The 17,046-nt window shown below is 52.1% G+C and overlaps 1 protein-coding gene across 3 annotated transcripts in view; it reads left to right on the top strand.

Annotated features, from left to right (window-relative positions):
* Positions 1-17,046, top strand: part of IGSF21 (immunoglobin superfamily member 21) — a 271,522-nt gene that overhangs the window by 177,504 nt on the left and 76,972 nt on the right. For all 3 annotated transcript variants that reach the window (XM_015125791.3, XM_077958761.1, NM_001260991.1), the window contains 1 exon segment: positions 4,611-4,732. In XM_015125791.3, the coding sequence (XP_014981277.2) occupies positions 4,611-4,732 (122 nt within the window).

The following is a 17,046-nucleotide window of genomic DNA, read 5'->3' as shown; positions in this document are numbered from 1 at the left end:
TACAAAAAAAATTAGCCGGGTGTGATGGCAGGTGCCTGTAGTCCCAGTTACTTGGGAGTCTAAGGCAGGAGAATGGCATGAACCTGGGAGACGGAGCTTGCAGTGAGCCAAGATCGTGCCACTATACTCCAGCCTGGGTGACAGAGCAAGACTCCATCTCAAACCAAAACAAAAACAAAAACAAAAACACCCATCCTCATAGAGTTTATGTTCTAGGAGTAGCTCATATTCAAGGACCTGTTTGTTTGTTCAACAAAAGTCTGTTGAATATGGAGTGAATGAAATGATTCATTTCAGAAGTGCCTCTCGCTCTGGGGCCAGGCAAACCCACACATCCTCAGGGCTTGGCCTACCTTGTCTGCCCTGTCAGCTCTGCGGTTGTTGGTCTGCCCTGACCTGGTGGTCCCTGCCCACTGGCACCATGGGAGCCTCTCAGAGCCCATGAGACCTGCCTGCCTCCAGGTACTCACTCAGGGCATCCCTGCACTCTGTTTTGAAGCTGCTATGATGACTACTAGCAAATTCTCGGTCCCTGCTCTCTGCACCCCACTCCTTATAGACACAAGCCAGCCTTCTGGCACCTCCCACCTGCCTCCCTATCTGGGTGTGGGCTCCCTTCTTTCATTTACTGAATTTCACATCCTCTGGCATTTTAGCAAGAGACAGTTTGCTCTCCAGCCCCATAGACAGAAAGAGGTCTGGAGGGTGGGGAGGGACACAGAAAAAGAGATGGTCCAGAAAAGCGTGAGTGCTCGTGAAAATACCCCATGAGTGAGCACTTCCCACCCACCAGGAACTCTACTAGGTTCATGTAATCCTCACAGGGAGGAGTGTTGCCTTATCCCCATTTCTCAGATGAGGACACTAAGAGTAGGGGAGGTGAAATGACTTCTTCAAGAGCACAAAATTAGGAACCAAAATCAAACATTCAACTGGGGATGGAGGAAATCAGCCTTGCTTCATGCTCCAAAGCCTCCCATAGGCAGAAAGAGTCAGCCTAGGACCGAGCACTCCCCGAAAAAAGCCTACTTCCTCCAGGAAGCTTTCCATGATCACCCCTCCCTCCAAGGGGATTCTTGGCTCCTTCAGAAGCATCAAAACATCACTGGATAACACTTGGTAATTAACCTGTTGCTGCTGCAGCCATTATCTTACTGACTCTGGAACCTCAGCTAATTGTGGACTGTGTACCTCTTGTGAATAAGGTCATAATGGACTGCGACCGTGTCTGAAATGTATTTCCTTCTCTGCCGTGAGGCTGCAACTGCCCTTGTATGTCTCAGGTGTGGAGAAATGTTTCTAGAATTAAAGGCGAGGTATCTTCCAGCACACCCACCACACCTTCTGTCCACAGCATGTACTAATCCCCCACTCCCACCTGGCCTCTTTCTTGGGCCCTCTAACCACCAAGAACCACAGAATAACATCCTTGCAAATAGCTGCTCGCCCGCTGGCCTGGGACCTGAGCGTATCTGAGTCTCCCATTTCCTTTACCTTCCGGGAGGCTGAGGGAGGAGGGAGTGTGTACCACAGAGAGCTGGGACAGTGGGGCCTGCCCTCCAGATCCCTCACGCTGCAGCGGAGATAAGCACTTGTCTCCAGCTGCCTGAAGCAGGTTTCACAGAAGCAGTTATTTACTCCTCCGGCTGACAGTGAGGCGCCAGACACAGCCCCAGAGAAACAGATGTAAATAAAACCAAAGGAAAACTAGGCTCGTCCTTGAAACTCCCCTGTCCCTCGGCCTGAAACAGCGATTTACGACTCGGATAATTCTTCAGCGCTTTATCTGGGGGGGGGGTGTGTGTGTGTGGACGTGTGGGGTGCGGGTGTATTTTCCTAGTAATAAAACCCTCAGTCTCGGCGAATAAATTTGAGGAGACAGTTTTACTGACAGATTTTTTTCTCTTTTGTGTAATAAAAAAAATGGAGTGAAATTTGAGATTGGGACGATAAGGGCTGCCGCATTTTAGGAGGAGATAAAAAAGCAGTACCTGAAGAGAGGCAAGGCCAGAAGACGGGCTGCCAGTTAAACGGGCAGGATGCCTTCCGCTGTATGACTTTGGGAGGAAAAATCCTCACACCTCCACTGAGATTCTGACATCCTTTCTCCTAATGAGCCCGGCCACCAGGGGTGGAAAGGAACGTTGAGAGGCATTCAGTTCACTCTCAGCCTCTTCCAGCCTGGTGCGATGGGATGTGAACTCTGGTCTGGAAGCCAGACACTTGTCAGGAACCTAGTGTGGGGCCTCAGCTGACTCATTTTGCCTCTCCAAGCCTCAGTTTCTTTACCTGCAACATGGGAACATTCTTGTCTATTCAGCTCTGTTCCCAGGGACCTGGTACGGCCACACAATGCAATGGGCTTAAAGCTGGGTTTCTCCACCTGGGCACTGTTGACATTTGGGGGCCAGATAATTCTCGGGAGGTGGGCAGGGGGCGGTCCTGGATATTGTGAGATCATCAGCAGCTTCCTAGCCTCTACCGGCTACACAAGAGTACCAAACCACACCTCTCCTCCCCAGTCGTGACAACCAAAAATGTCTCCTGAGCTTGCCATATGTCCCCTGGTGAGCAAAATCACCCCCCCAAGTGAAAAGACCCTGCTTTAAAGGTACTTTGGTGGCTCTATAGAAGTCAAACGGGAGAGGCGGGGATGGGAAGGGGGTGCATGGAGAATGAGGAGCACCTGGAGGGTCTTGGCCCCCACCCCAGGCTGGGACATCGGGAGGTGGGGAGATGGAAGCTCTAATCCCAAGTGCAGCCAACTCTCTTCTCCACCCCATGCGGAGCCAGACACAGTCAGCTCAGGGACATTTTTCTGGGTGATGACAGTGGACGCAGAGTCAAGCTGTGGTTGGTTAGGGGTGGGCATCTTTCTTGGGGTGAGTGCAAACATGGATCCCAAGAGGAGAGGAGAATCCTCCTGTCCCCTTCCTCCTCATCTTCCTCCACTCTCATGGTTCCAGTTCAGAAGCTGGGCCTGTGGTGCAGAAGCGGCCGGTGAGAGGAAGTGGTCCTCTGTCTCCCCTCTGCACATGGTCAGAAAGCGCCACGCCCTCAGAAGGGAAGAAAGTGACACTTGTGCATGTCGCTAAGTCCCGACAGAGACAGGAGGGGTGTGGGATTATGGAGGGGTAAGGAGAAGCCGTGGCCCTGGGAAATCTCACTGCCGCTTCCTCTCAGGGTTCCAGAGCCTGAGAAAGCCTTCTCATGGTTCTAACCATCCCCGGTCCTCACAGAGGCCACCTTACTCTTTACAAAGCTTGCAGTCTACGGAAAGTGACCGGTACAGATGTAGCCTGTGTCTGCACACAGCTGGTGCTCAACCAATGCTGGCCAGATGCATGGAGTCTCTCCTAAACCAGTAGCAACACCACCTAGGCCAGAGAGATGTGGTCCAAGTCAGCTTGGGTACCTATGTGCTGAGAGGAGCCCAGCTGTGTCCAGGGCCAGTACTCCCAGGCAGGGGACAGGGGGACAGATTCACACTCCAATCCTCATCTTTTTGCCTGGGGAAGCTGCTTTCAGCATCCCCCCAGCCCAGCCCCTTGGAGACACCCGTCCCTAGCCACCCCTCTCCCAGCCCCCCTCCCCGCTGCCTCCACCACGCAGAGCCGCAGGGAGCTAATTCCACTTCTCGAGGCCCAGGCATGAGGCCTCCCCATTGCAGGCTGTTAGCGTGGAGCCCAGCTGAGCTGCGAGAGGCTGCAAGCTCCCAGTCTATAATAGAGTTGCTGAGACAAGCGGAAAACTGCAGCCGAGTAAACAGATAAATAATTGAAACAGTGACAACACATACCTTGCTGCTTTGTGGAGTAACACTTTCATTAGCTGGAGGCAGCGCAGATGTGGGGAGGCGGGTGGGCGGCAGCTGAGGGCACGGGACGCTTGGGTTCGCTTTCCATCAGCCGTGAACAGCGGGAGAGCCCGGCAGCCTTGGGCTTCCAGCGCTGGCTTCATCACCACCTCTCTGCCTTCTCCCACTTCTGCATTTTTAGGTGAAATGGGGACTTCACGTCCTCCCTCCTGGCCCAGCCCAAGAGGAGGGCAACTGCCCCACGCTGTCCCCTTCTGCATCACCCATGCCAAGATGTTGGATTCCTGGCCTCCTCCCGGGCTCCCTGCCTCTAGTCTTGCCCCTTTCGATTCGTCCTCAATCTGTAGCCAGTGGAGCTTGTAAATCAAATCTAAGCCTGGCCCCGGGGACCACTGCCTTCAGGAGAAGCTGAGCTCCTTTGCGGTGGAGACTCTTCATGATCTGGCCCACATTTTTCTTCACAGCCTCTTCTCATCCCACTTCCTTTCTGCTCCAGGTGCTGCGAAGGCAGCAAGCTTCCCCTGAGCACACACTGCTCTTTTCTGCCGCAGGGCCTTTGCTGTTTCCTTTGCCTGGAAAACTCCCACCTGTTGCCAGGCTGGCTCCTACTCTTCCTTCAGGAGACAACTTAAACATCACTGCTTCCAGGAAGCCCTCGGTGATTGCCTTATTCTCAGGATGGGGGCTGTCCTTCTTCTGAGCTTCCTGCCTGCATCTTCTCAGTGTCCTGGGGAAAGGGGTGACCAGGGCTGGCTGAGCACTCACAGGTGGCTATCTCTGTGCTCTGTGGCAGGTGACGGATGGCGGCACCATCAAGCAGAAGATCTTCACCTTTGACGCCATGTTCTCCACCAACTACTCACACATGGAGAACTACCGCAAGCGAGAGGACCTGGTGTACCAGTCCACTGTGAGGTGAGGGCCTGTGGTGGCGGGGGGACAGCGGGGGAAGGGAGGAGGGGTGCAGAGTGGAGCAGAGGGCAGTTCTCCAGCCCTTTCACATCAATCGCTTAGTGCTCTTGGGCTTGGAAGGCAGAACCGGGGGCTCCCCTTGTGGAAGTGGGACTCATTCCCTGGAGGGACATCCCCTGGAGGGAAGAGGCAGGAGAGGGCCAGGCCAGCTCCTCTGCCAGCTCCTCCAACAGTCCTGGAAGGTGGTTTTCCAAACTCCGTTTATTTCCAGTTGAGATACTGAGGCCCAAAGAGGGTGAGCAATGGGCCTAAAGTCACACAGGCAGCAATGAGACCGCTGGGCGGTGAGGCAGTTCTGCCTGGCTTGGAAGCTCATACAACATGTTCTACTGTTTCTTGTGGGTTCCAAGGCCATAAGGGCCAAAGCTTAAGAGAGAATGACCCCAAGCAAGTGGACTCCCAGGTCAAAAGTAGCAGAGTGGGGAGAAGCAGTGCTCAAGTCAGAGATGCTTGATTTTCCTACTCCATCCCTCTTTTCCAGAAGGTGGGGCGGCAGAATCAAGCCGACTCCATCTCCTACAGCCTGCTATTTTCTATGTGTGTGGCTCCACCTCCTTCCCACAAACTCCCCACAAGAGCCTAGTCCTGTTTTATTCCTTTGACACTTAACACATGCTGGTCCCTCTTCTCAAAGGGCCTTTCTCCCTTTGGTCATCTGGTAAACTCCTCATCAGCCTTCAGAACCCCACTCAAGCAATTCCACCCATGGGACCCCTCACCTCAGCTGAACCGATCCCCCAAAGCTGGTTGGCTGCAACTGCCCCAGTCCCCACCCCTCCTCAGAGGGAATCTCACTGCATTCAGGAAGAGTGCACAGCTTTGCACATACACACTCTTCCACGCCACACCGCCAAATGCTTTGCCAGGTGCCCAACCTGAAAGTAGTGGTCTGCTCCAAAGCTGGAGGGGGATAGTGCTGCATTGGGCACCCTGAGGGGGACTGCAGCCAGCAAGCCAACATGACGTGCACTGTGGCACCGTGCTATGTGGATTTCCCAGCTAGTGCCTGGTACTGTGCTGTCTTTAGACTCTGAGCCTGGAGGAAAGGGAGGCCCTACTCTCCAGCATGGGCTGTGGGTCTCTCTGTGACCGTGAGCTCCAGGAGGACAAGGGACATGCTCCTCCTTCACTTTGCATCCCCAACTCTCAGCCCAGGGCCCGGCACACAGTGGGTGCATAATGAAATTTGCAAAATGAGTGGACAGCTCAGGCTACGCTCCTCGGCCCTTCAGGCCTATTTTCTATTGGGTAAAATTAGAAAATGGGACGAGAAGATTGTAAAGGGTGAGTCCAGCCCTGCACCGAGAACCTGGCCCAGGCATCCTCCTCTGCCTGCTTTTGTGAAAATGGGAAGGTGAGTGTGCTCCCCAGGCAGCCTGGCTGGTCCTCCTCCTCTCCGAGCTCTGTGCCAGGACCATGCTGACAATGTGGACGTGAAGGTGTGTGAAGAGGTGTGTGAACAGTCACACAAACTCCTTCATCCATCTAGTTGTGATTTCTCCTGAACCTGCTTCCAAAAAGAAATTATAGTTCCTTAAAATACTAAAGCACACCTAAAACAAACCAGTTATGATCAAGATGAAAAAGGAGATAAAAACTCATTTTGGAGAAAATAGGTATTCTGGAAACCACAGATGGTTTTGTAGTAAGTGAACTCCCAAATAATCTCCACGATTCCCAGAAACCTAATGCCACCCAGCCCACCCCTGCCAGTCACCGTGTCTCTGAGAATTCCTTCCTCACCAAGCCACCTACTGCCACCAGCATGGCCTCTAGGACTCCTTGGTTCTGATTTCTAGCTAAGAAAGAAATCCAGGGACCATCTAGAATATTCTTGAGCCCCACCCTCTCCTGCTCCCTGGAGCCTCAAGGGCAAGCCCTGCTACCAGAAGACCCAGATGCAAATCCCAGCTCAGTCTCTGCCTACTGAATGACTGGGGACGAGAGCCTTAACCTCTCTCTCTCTGCTTCCGGTTCTTTGCCTGTGAAGCAGGCTTGACATGACTGGCTTTGTACAATTGCTGTGGAATTTCAGTGAAATTTACGTCCAACAGCCTGAGTTCAAATCCTGCCTCTTCCACCTCCTGGCATTAGTTAAATCTGGGGCTGGTAACACCACAATTGAGTTTCCTGACCTCCAAAGGAACATGACAGCACTAAGAGGCTAGCTGCAGCTTGTGAGGAGCTAACGGGTGCATTCAGGTGAAGTGCTGGTGTCCGGTCTCTAAGTGGTACATGTTTGCTGCCATTGCCTAGAACAATCTCTCCTTCTCCCATCATAAAACAAACAGACAAATAAAAAAACTCACCTTTTTACAAATCTCATAAAGCCTCCTTTTATGCACCCTTTCTGTTCTGATCTGCACAAACAACCCCATGAATGCAGACAGGTGTTACTATTATTAATCATTTTCTCTAGCCCTGTTCTTACTGCGGAAGAGGTCGAAGTTCAGCAAGGCCCAACAGTCTCCCTCTGGAATGACATGAACTTGACCAGATCCCTTGTTTTTCAGTTGTGGAAGCCGAGGCCCAGAGAGGGAATGAGACTTGCCTGAGGTCACACAGTGGCACTGACTTAAGCCTGATCTTAGGAGCCAGTGCTCTTTCCTTTCCTACATGGGAACCAGTCTCCCCCACCTTCTCCCTGAACCTTGGTGACAGGGGTGGTCTCCCAAGCAGAGAGCACCCCAGGGAGCTGAGCCGTCCTGTTTGTTGATTACCAAGGGCGAGGGAAGGAAGGAGCAGACCCTCTGGAGCCTAAGAGGATCACGGAGGATTGTCAGGCCCTCCCAGCCAGCCATGCTGGGGGCCACTGCCTTTCTAGGCTGCAGAGCCCCGTCAGGGCTGGGGGCAGGTGCGGGACTCCGCATTTACATATAAATGAAGATATTTACAAATTAATGCATCTCAACAAGAGAGAGTCCCAGCTCCGCAGCTGTCTGAGTCGGTTCCTCTTCTGCTGGGGAAAGTGGGGAGAGAATGAGGCTGAGAAGATTACCAAGAATTGGCTGAGAGCAGTTTCCCGGGTAGCCTAGAGGAGCCCCAGGGGCTCCTGGTGCTTTTTGTCCCACTGAGGGGGCCCTGGAGGGATGGAAGTCGGGTGGATCATCAGGACTTCTGCCCCCAGGGGTGCAGGTGTGTATCCCCAGTTGTATGACCTTGGACAGATCATTGCCTCTCTGAGCATCCCAGAGGCCCATCTATCAAATGCCTTTCTAGGTCTTAGCCCCAGAGCCCAGAACTCCCGGGTTGGAATTGACAAGAATGTATTCCCTCCAAGGCTATTTAGTTGAGCACCTACTAGACCCTGGCTTGGTGGAAGGTGCCCAGGGATACAGGGGGGAATGAGAAAAGCACGGCTTTGCAATCTAGTGGGGGAGACACGGCAAAATGTAGATGAATACATCATTCCACATTCTGCAAAGAAGTGATTCTAAACTGTGGGCATGCAATGAAGGGGCAGGTGGGGTGCAGTGCCGAGAAGGAATGAGATGCTGGGTGCCATTTAGATGGGGGTCAGGCAGGGCCTCCGAGGAAGGTGGCACTTGGGTGGAGACCTGAGGGCAGGAAGGAGCCCTCTGTGAAAGGGAGGAGGCAGATGCGGCCAACGGTTATTCCGCCATGCCCACATCCTCTTACCCCTCGCTCTTCCTGGCAGTGCCAGCATCCTTGATGCTTACCCAGGGCTTTCTCAGGTCACTGGAGCCTACTCAGCCTGCACGTGAGGCAGGTGAGAAGTGCTGGGGAGTTGACACCACCCGGGAGCAGCCTTGACCAATGACTGTTTATTGGATGCATACCCAGCCTCCTCGTCCCTCGAGGGGGACGGTTCAGATGCATGCTCAGGAGAACAAAGTACCTGCTCCTCCTTCACCTCGCATGCCCAGCTCTCAGCCCAGGGCCTGGCACACAGCGGGTGCATAATGAAATGTGCAAAATGAGTGGGCAGTTCTGGGTATGCTCCTTGGCCCCTTGGGGGTGTTTCCTAATGGGTAAAATCAGAAAATGGGATAAGAAGGAGGGACATTGAGACACTCTGAGAAGAATGCTGTCTAATCTCTCCCGGAGTTTCTCAGTGCCCCCTAGAATAACCTTGAGAATGCAACCGTGTTGGCTTCCTTCCCTTCTAGCTCATTCTACCAGCTTCCTGGGATCCCTTCTCACATAAACCCCTTGCTCCCAAATCCTTGTTTCAAGGTCTACTCTTCATTCCACCCTTCTAGGTTCTTGGCTGGGGCCCCTGTAGCAAAAGACGAATTCACAAGACAAAAGGATACAGGTCTAGTTCGTATACGTTTTAGGTGACACGGGAGATTTTATAAGGAAATGAAGACCCACAGAAGTGGTTTGAGCTGAGTGTTTTTTGCTGCGTTGGATGAAGGATGGGGAGTCCTACCTCAGATAGAAGGGTCTGAGCTAAGGGCAGTAAGCTGGGGACACTCAGCAGGGTGGTTTGTTCAGATCCCTCAGAAGTGAAGATGCTTCCTTCCTCCAGCTACAGAGAGGGAACCTCTCACGTGAAGGTCTTGTGACCTGCTTCAGGGAAAGGTCAGAGTCCTTCCTGCGCCTGCCATTTCTCAAATTCCATCTGCTTAAAATATTCAATATACGAAGGTGCCATATTTGAGGTGGCGTGTCCTGAACCCCCTCCCCATGGAATGCGGCCATCAAAGAGGCCAGCTGTGACCTCCTTGGAGGTCCGGGTGAATCATAGCGAGGCTTCAACCACTCTGTCCACACAAATACTGTGTCTTCCATTTCCGGAAGCACCCTGAGGCCCTTGTCCCACTCGATCTGCTCAGGAAGCGATGAGGAGCACCGGACAGATTTCACTGGCCTTAATTCACTGGTGCAGGAAATCTAGACTCGAGGGGCTCAGTGTACTCCTGCCCCTGATCTGCCATTGCAGGTCCCTCCAACACCTTGGCCAACTCTCTTTGCCAACAAGGTCCTACTTGTCCTTTCAAGTTCAGCTTAAATGTTGCTTCCTCTAGGAAGTCAACCCTGACTGCTCAAGCTCACAGCCTGGTGCTGTGTCTTCAGAGTCTGCACCACTCCCGCCCCCCACTAGACTGGAAGCCCCGTGAGGACAGGGACTAGGTCTGATGTTTTCACCACCATCCTCTCCCCAACCGCCAGTACAGCACCCTAACCCTGGGCACGTGGTAGATGATTTGTAAATATCTACCACGGGGTAGTGAATGAGTTCGTGGTGAACATGGTGGTGGAGTGCTTTCATTGCAACACTTGCTGCTGCTGGCAGATGAACGAGCCACCTTGGGAAAGGAACATCCAGTCCCCTATTCCTTCCCCTAACACTCACATCATTCATTCATCACAAAGGAATTGAGTAGTTGCCGTATATTAGGGATGATGATGGAGATAGAGTGGTGAACAAGACATAATCAGACCTGCTCTCGGAAGGTTTCTGATCTAGGGGGTGAGGAGAGACACACTACAAAAATGCCTTTAAAATAACAAGGAAAAATAGTTACAATGTGTGATGAGTGTGGTGAAGGGAATAAAGTACAACTGTCCCCCAGGATCCGTGGGGGGATTGGTTCCAGGACATGCCCAAGCAGATAGCACAATCCTAGGATTCTCAAGTCCCACATATAAAATGGCACAGTATTTGCACATCACCTACGCACATCTGCCTAGATCCTTTAAAGCATCTCTAGATTACTTATAATACTTACTATCATGTAAATGCTAGGTAAATCACTGTTATACTATATTTTTATTTGTATTATTTATATCGTTGCATTATTATTTTTCTCTCTGAATGTTTTTGGTCCACGGTTGGTTGGATCCGCAGATTCTGAACCCATGGATATGGAAGGCTGACTGCAATGTGATAGAGAGCAGTGACAATAATGGGGTGAGGGCATTGCACAGCTTCTCATAGGAGATACCTGGAATGTATCTCCAGGAATCTAGAGACATCCGAGCAGAGATATGTAGTATAAGAAGCCAGCCAGGCAAGGTTGGGGCTTGGGAGGGCACTCCAGGTAGATGACATGGCAAGTGCAAAGGTCCTGGGGTGAGAAAGAGCTTGGTGTGATCTGGAAGCTGCCAGAGGGCCATTGCTGCCAGAGCACAGGGAACGGGGAGGTCAGCTCACGTTCATTCTCCACACACTGGAAGCCACTGAAGGTTGTGGCATGCTGTGATATGTGGTTTGTCAAGCTCACCTTAGTTCCTGGGTAGAGAGGCTTGGTTGGAGGTGCCAGGGAAGGAAGACAAAGCTGTCCACAGTGGAGCCTGGAATCTGACCTCCAGGTATAAAATATTCAATATACCAAGGTGCCATATTTGAGGTAGTGTGTCCTGAACCTCCTCCCCATGGAATATGGCCATCCCAGAGTGAAGCTGTGACCTCCGTGGAGGTCCGGGTGAATCACAACGAGGCTTCAACCACTCCGCCCACACACATGCCGTGTCTTCCATTTCCTGAAGCATCCTGAGGCTTCAGGAACAAGCGTCATCCCCCAAAGCCACAGGCTGTGGGGAACGGCCGGGCAGGGTGGGGGGCAGGGGGCTGGAGGCCGTGTAGAGAAAGCCAGTGCTGGGCTGCACCTTTTGATGCATGTTTATCAGGAGGGAGACGCGGGAGAGCTGGAGTAAATGGAACAAAGAGGCTGAGAATGCAGGGCGCTGGAAGAAATGCCACTTGCTTTATTACTCTGAGGTGCATCGGTTCACACACACACTCAACAGTGCACAGTGAGCGTTCGCTGGTTTGAGGCACAGAGCTACGGTGCACAAAAGTGGCTAAAATCAGCCCCTGCCTCTTTGGAACTTAAAGCCTGTTCCCCTCCGTTGACGCCTGTTGGCCTATAAGCTCCTCCAAGGCTCGGCTACATCTTCTTCATCTCAGTAACCCCAGGACCTACTTGGCATTTAGAAAGGAACAATAAATATTTGTGGAATGAAAAAAGAGAAAGGGGAGATAAAACACAGAGATAAATAGCGAACAATTCAAGTAATAAAGTGATAGCTGTCATAGAGAAGATTCAGATATAACCCAATGATGAATCAGAGATGCAGAGACTGGGGAAATCAGGGTGATGCTGGCATTTGAAGTGGTTCTAGAGGCGTCAGTGGGTTTTAGACAAAGAGGAGCTGGGAGCTGATGATCTGGTTGGAGGGTCCCGTGTGTGCAAAGATACGGCAAGAGGAAACGGCACAAGGAGTGGCAAGACCACTGCACGGGCAGACAACAGTTTCTGAGCAGAAGCCGCCTGGAATCCGTTCAAATGAAAAAAAATAAGGGATTGATTTTTAAATAGGCACATTAACTGTCTGGTTCAAAGAGCAGAGGGGTTTGTTTCCCTTTGAAAAGTTAAATGATCCGTCTACAATCTATTCATGTGGAGACCAAACTCTTTTTTTACAGTTGATACAAAGAAACGTGCCATCCGACCGTCATCGGTTTCAAAGTCTGAATTCTCCAGCTCCCTTCTCCCTCTGTATATTTTCACGAACCAAACGTCTTTTCTCTCTAAAACATACCTAACAGGTGCTGCTTGCCACATGAAGTGGTCATCCATTTATTGACTCATTTGACCACTCAGCAAACACATGTTGCCTACGTACTGCATGCTGGGCTTGTGCCAGGCACTGAGCAACAACAAACACAGGCCCTGCCCTTATGAAACTAACTCTCCAAGAATATCCTCAATTCCTGACCCGCTGGAAACCCATTCCTCTCACTCCCACCCAGAATTCATTCAGGAGTGTGAATGAGAAAGAGTGGCCTGCTGGAAACCCATTCCTCTCTCTCCCACCCAGAGTTCATCCAGGAGTGTGAATGAGAGAGACTGGCATTGTTTATTTTATTGTTCTTAACAGATTATGCCTCTTAGTATTAGACTTGAAACCCCCTGGTTTTCAACCCCAAGTGGGAACCTGGTCCCCATCTCCAAACCATGGATGATTTTAGAAGACAGGGTTGCGGGTCTCCTCCCAGCCACTAGGGGTGTGTAGCAGCCTTCAGCAGCCTGAAATTACACATCAGCTGGCCAGTGGCTCATGCCTGTAATCTCAGCACTTTGGGAGGCTGAGATGGGAGGATCACTTGAGCTCAGGAGTTCAAAACCAGACTGGGCAACATAGTGAGACTTCTTCTCCAAAATAATAAATACATATAAAATTACATGTCAACGGAGCAACAAGTCACCCACTGGTGGTGTCTACACCACAGGCCAGCTCACTGACCACCTGCATCAGGATCACCTTGGAAGCTGCTTTAAAATACCAATTCCTGGGCTCCACCAAGACAGAATTTGATTCAAGCCCAGAGCAAGACCCGGGGAATCTGGAATTCATTTGCTAAAAAGTCTTCCAGGTTAAGATATGGGCAGTGCAATTTGGAAAGCCCACTTCACACAATCTCATCCTCCTGCTCTGATGTGCACACTGGGGTCAAAGAATTCAATGGCGGGCATCAAGGCATAGATAATTCTAATTGTTGGTGGTCCCCATCCGCCAACAGGCGGTTATTCTAACGCCCCTACAGCCAGACCACTTTTAATTGAAGATGATGAAATAGCCAGGCCAGTCAGTGACCTCAGAGTCTATTCCCTGAGGCCTGAGTGACCTCACAGGCACCAGCCAACCCCGGAACTTGGGCTGCCCCCATGCCTGGGCTGCCAGTCATTAGCAGAGCAATAACAGCTGGCATGTGCGGTGCACTCATTGGCCAAGCCCTGGGCTAAACTCCTCAGGAAGTGAGGCCTCGCTTGCAGGCCAAAGGGAAGGCCAGGAGCAAGATGCTTTCTATAGCTCCTTGGCCATGGCACTCTCCTCAGAGTTACAGCGTGCCCATGCTTTCCAGCTAGAAGTTCCACTGGACCCAATCCCAGGCCTTCCACCTCCAGAGCTCTAATTAGGAAAGGCACCCCCCTTTGTCAGGTCCCAGAGCAATGCTCTGCCCAGACTGCAGGAATCTGCTCCCAGCCTTCCTCCTTGGTTCTGATCTCTCTGACTGGGACCCTCCCTGCTTCATCTCTGGGTCCTCCGTGCTCAGTCCAGCTCCTGGGATAGATGCCCAGGGCCTCCGTAAAGATCTGTCGAATCAATGGGCTGATGGGTTGTATTCCAATGTGGAATTATCATTTCAAACAAACAGTCAGCAAAACTCTTTCCCAACCTGTCATCTGGTTCAATCTGTGGAGCGCAGATCTCAGACTCGTTGAATTCTGTTATTCAGATGCTGACATGGAAGAACAGAGAGGTATGGTCACTTGTCCAGGGTCACACAGCTTGTGCAGGGCGAAGCCTGGGTAACGCCCAAGCTGTGGCACTCCATGGACCACTGGAGCCAAGTCCACTCATTGGGCCCCTGGGCCATGGAGCATGGAGAGCAGGTCATCCAACAAACAGTAATTTTTTTTTTTTTTTTAATCAGAGTCTTGCTCTGTCGCCCAGGCTGGAGTGCACTGGCATGATCTTGGCTCACTGCAATCTCTGCCTCCCAGGTTTAAGAGATTCTCCTGCCTCAGCCTCCCAAAGAGCTGGGATTATAGGCACCCACCACCACCCCTGGCTAATTTTTTGTATTTTTAGCAGAGACGGGGTTTCACCATGTTGGTCAAGCTGATCTTGAACTCCTGACCTCAAGTGATGCACCTGCCCTGGCCTCCAAAGCGCTGGGATTACAGGCATGAGCCACTGTGCCCAGCCCCAACAAACAGTAATTGATGCCCACCCCGCGCCAGGTCACTTAGTAAGGGAGACTGGCACATGACCTTATCTCTCCACCCCTACACACATGTATGTGTACAGAGGATCTACCCGGGATGCTTGGACCCTCCAAGTGGGAAGTTGCCAGCATCAGTCATCACCTTAAAAAGAGCCACAGCCTGGCAGTCCCAGGACCCTGGATGCCACAGCCAGGGAGAGCAAGTGATGTCCACTCTTGGCTCTGGGAGAGGGACCTGGGAAATCAGTGCCCTGCATCTTCTCTGCTGTCTTGGCTGGTAGCATCAATTCCATTGACTAGTGAAGAAATCTGTTTAACCTAATGTGCTTCGGATGCTCTGCCTCAGTCCCCATTGAGCTGGGCACACTCCCCTGCTCCCCATCTTCCCCTGCCCCTGCCACCTTCTCCCTGCCTCCCCCATCCCAGCATTGACCCCTCAGGTTCCCACTTCTTCTCTCCTTCTCCAGGGGCTGCCTGGCCTTCTCTGCCTTTTCAAAGCCCAGTGGTGCTCCAGGCCCAGCTCCAATGCTCCGCTTGACGCAGCAGCCCTCCCTGACCCTCTCCCCAGCGGCAGAATCGATCCTGCCTGCTGCACCCAGGGAGTGCCCCATACTTTCCACTTTAGCCTTCTCCTGCTGGCTCCCACCTGTCCACTCGCACATCTGCTGTCCCCACAAAGGCCATGAGCAGCCCAGGCAGGGCAGGGCTGGGCTGATTCCTCTCCATGGCTCCTCCCTCCTGCACAGGTGCAAGCTCCACAGAGGACTGGCACCACCTCCCTAACTTGCTCCACCTCCTGTTACTGAAGGTGGACACTCTTCTCCTCTCGTTCCTTGACTTTCAGTCTTTGATTTTCATTTTTAGAGTTATATTCTTCTTTCCTTTCTCTCTCCCCTTTCCAATAGCCCACTTTCTATTGGGATGCCCTATTCCTGCCATCCTGTGCACAGAGGCATGCACGGTGCTTTCATTCCCTCTCTTCCCATGCATTCTTGCATCTCTTGGCTAGGAGTCCCTCTGTGGTCCCCAAATCTCCCCTGCACACAGACTCCAGATCTTCATGCCCCAGAGGCCCCTGGAGCTTCAAGGAGGCTCCCATTTCCAATTTAGAAGGAGGGTCAGGGGTATTTCTCCTTGGTTGGGTCTTGGGTTAGTGAAGAGATTTGAGGCAGGGAACTGAGATGACTTCTGTTGCATTCACAGCTGCCACTGAGTCCTCTACCCACCTTCCCCCACTCTCTGTTTGACCTCAGACCCACAAGGAGGCCACTGGAACTCCCAGAACACACCCTTCTATCCCCAGCCTAGCTCCCCAGGGAGGGAAGCACTTGCAAAGCTGTCTGCTGCCCTCTGGTGATGCACTAGGGTATTGCAACTTCAGGGTAGCGGGGGTTGGAGTGGGGGGGCTCTTGCCTGGGGCCCCCAGTCACCAAGGATGGGTCTTGTCTCTCAAGGCTAGGGACCCTCCCTTCTTCATCTCTAGGTTCTCAGTGCTGAGCACAGGGTCTCCGGAAAGACTTGTTAAATTAATGTGCTGACATGTTATCCAAATATGGAATTATGACTTCAGCAAAACTCTTCCCCATCCATTGTTTGATTAAACCCTAGCAACCATCCTGTGCAGTGCAGATCCCAGATCCTATTTAGGGGGCTCAGATGCAGCCCAGAGAAGAGAAGCAACTTGCCCAAGAGCTGAGAGAGCTCCCCCTCAAGGCAGAATTATCCTCCCCCGGCAGCCTCCCCAGCTGAGGAGGCTGAGTCCTATGCTGATGGAATGGGGTGGGGGCAATGGGGTCACCTGCTCCTACCTCTGGGTAATGGCTTGCCTGGATCAGGGGCCTTCCAGAGACAGCATCTTCACCCAGAGTCAACCGTCAGGAATTGCAGCCCAGTGCCAGGAAGCACCCCGGATGGAGTGGTGGGGAGTTAGTTCCGATGTCGAATGCACCTTGACATGTTTCAAGCACCTCAAGTAAGGGCTTGCCTTAGTTATTCATTTGTCATTTTAGAAGTGTTTGTTTGTTAACTGTAGACATCGAGTGACAGAGATGAGCAGGACAGGTAAGTTCCCTGTCCCCACGGAGGTGACATTCCCAGTGCTATGCTAGCAACACAGAGAGAGGTGAGGAGGCGGTGGGGCTCTGCAAGGAAGAGGTCAGATATCGGGGGGGCTCTTTCTCTACTTCCTGGATGGCGAGCGAGATGACGCAGCCACTCAAAGGCCAAGGAATGTGCATTCTGGCAGAAGGAAAGCAAGGACCTGAGACAGGAGCAAGCTCAATATGTCAACAAAGAACATAAAAATGTCCAGAGGGACTGACAGAGTTGGTGAGCCGTGCAAACAATGCAGAAGATGAGGCCAGGCCTCATGGAGCAGTCTTGTGGAACTTGACTATTAAAATGCAGATTCTCAGTGGGGCTGGGACAGGACCCCAGAGTCTGCATTTCCAATGTCCTCCTAGATAAGGCTGATGCTGCTGCTCTATGGCCCACTCAGGGGAGCCAGAAATCTCCCAGTGCCCAGGCCAAACCCCTAGCCCTTGAAATCAGA

Source organism: Macaca mulatta, chromosome 1, assembly GCF_049350105.2.
Source record: "Macaca mulatta isolate MMU2019108-1 chromosome 1, T2T-MMU8v2.0, whole genome shotgun sequence".
Taxonomy (NCBI): Eukaryota; Metazoa; Chordata; class Mammalia; order Primates; family Cercopithecidae; genus Macaca; species Macaca mulatta.
Note: the sequence above shows the minus strand (reverse complement) of the source record. Positions and strands in the feature narration are given on the sequence as shown.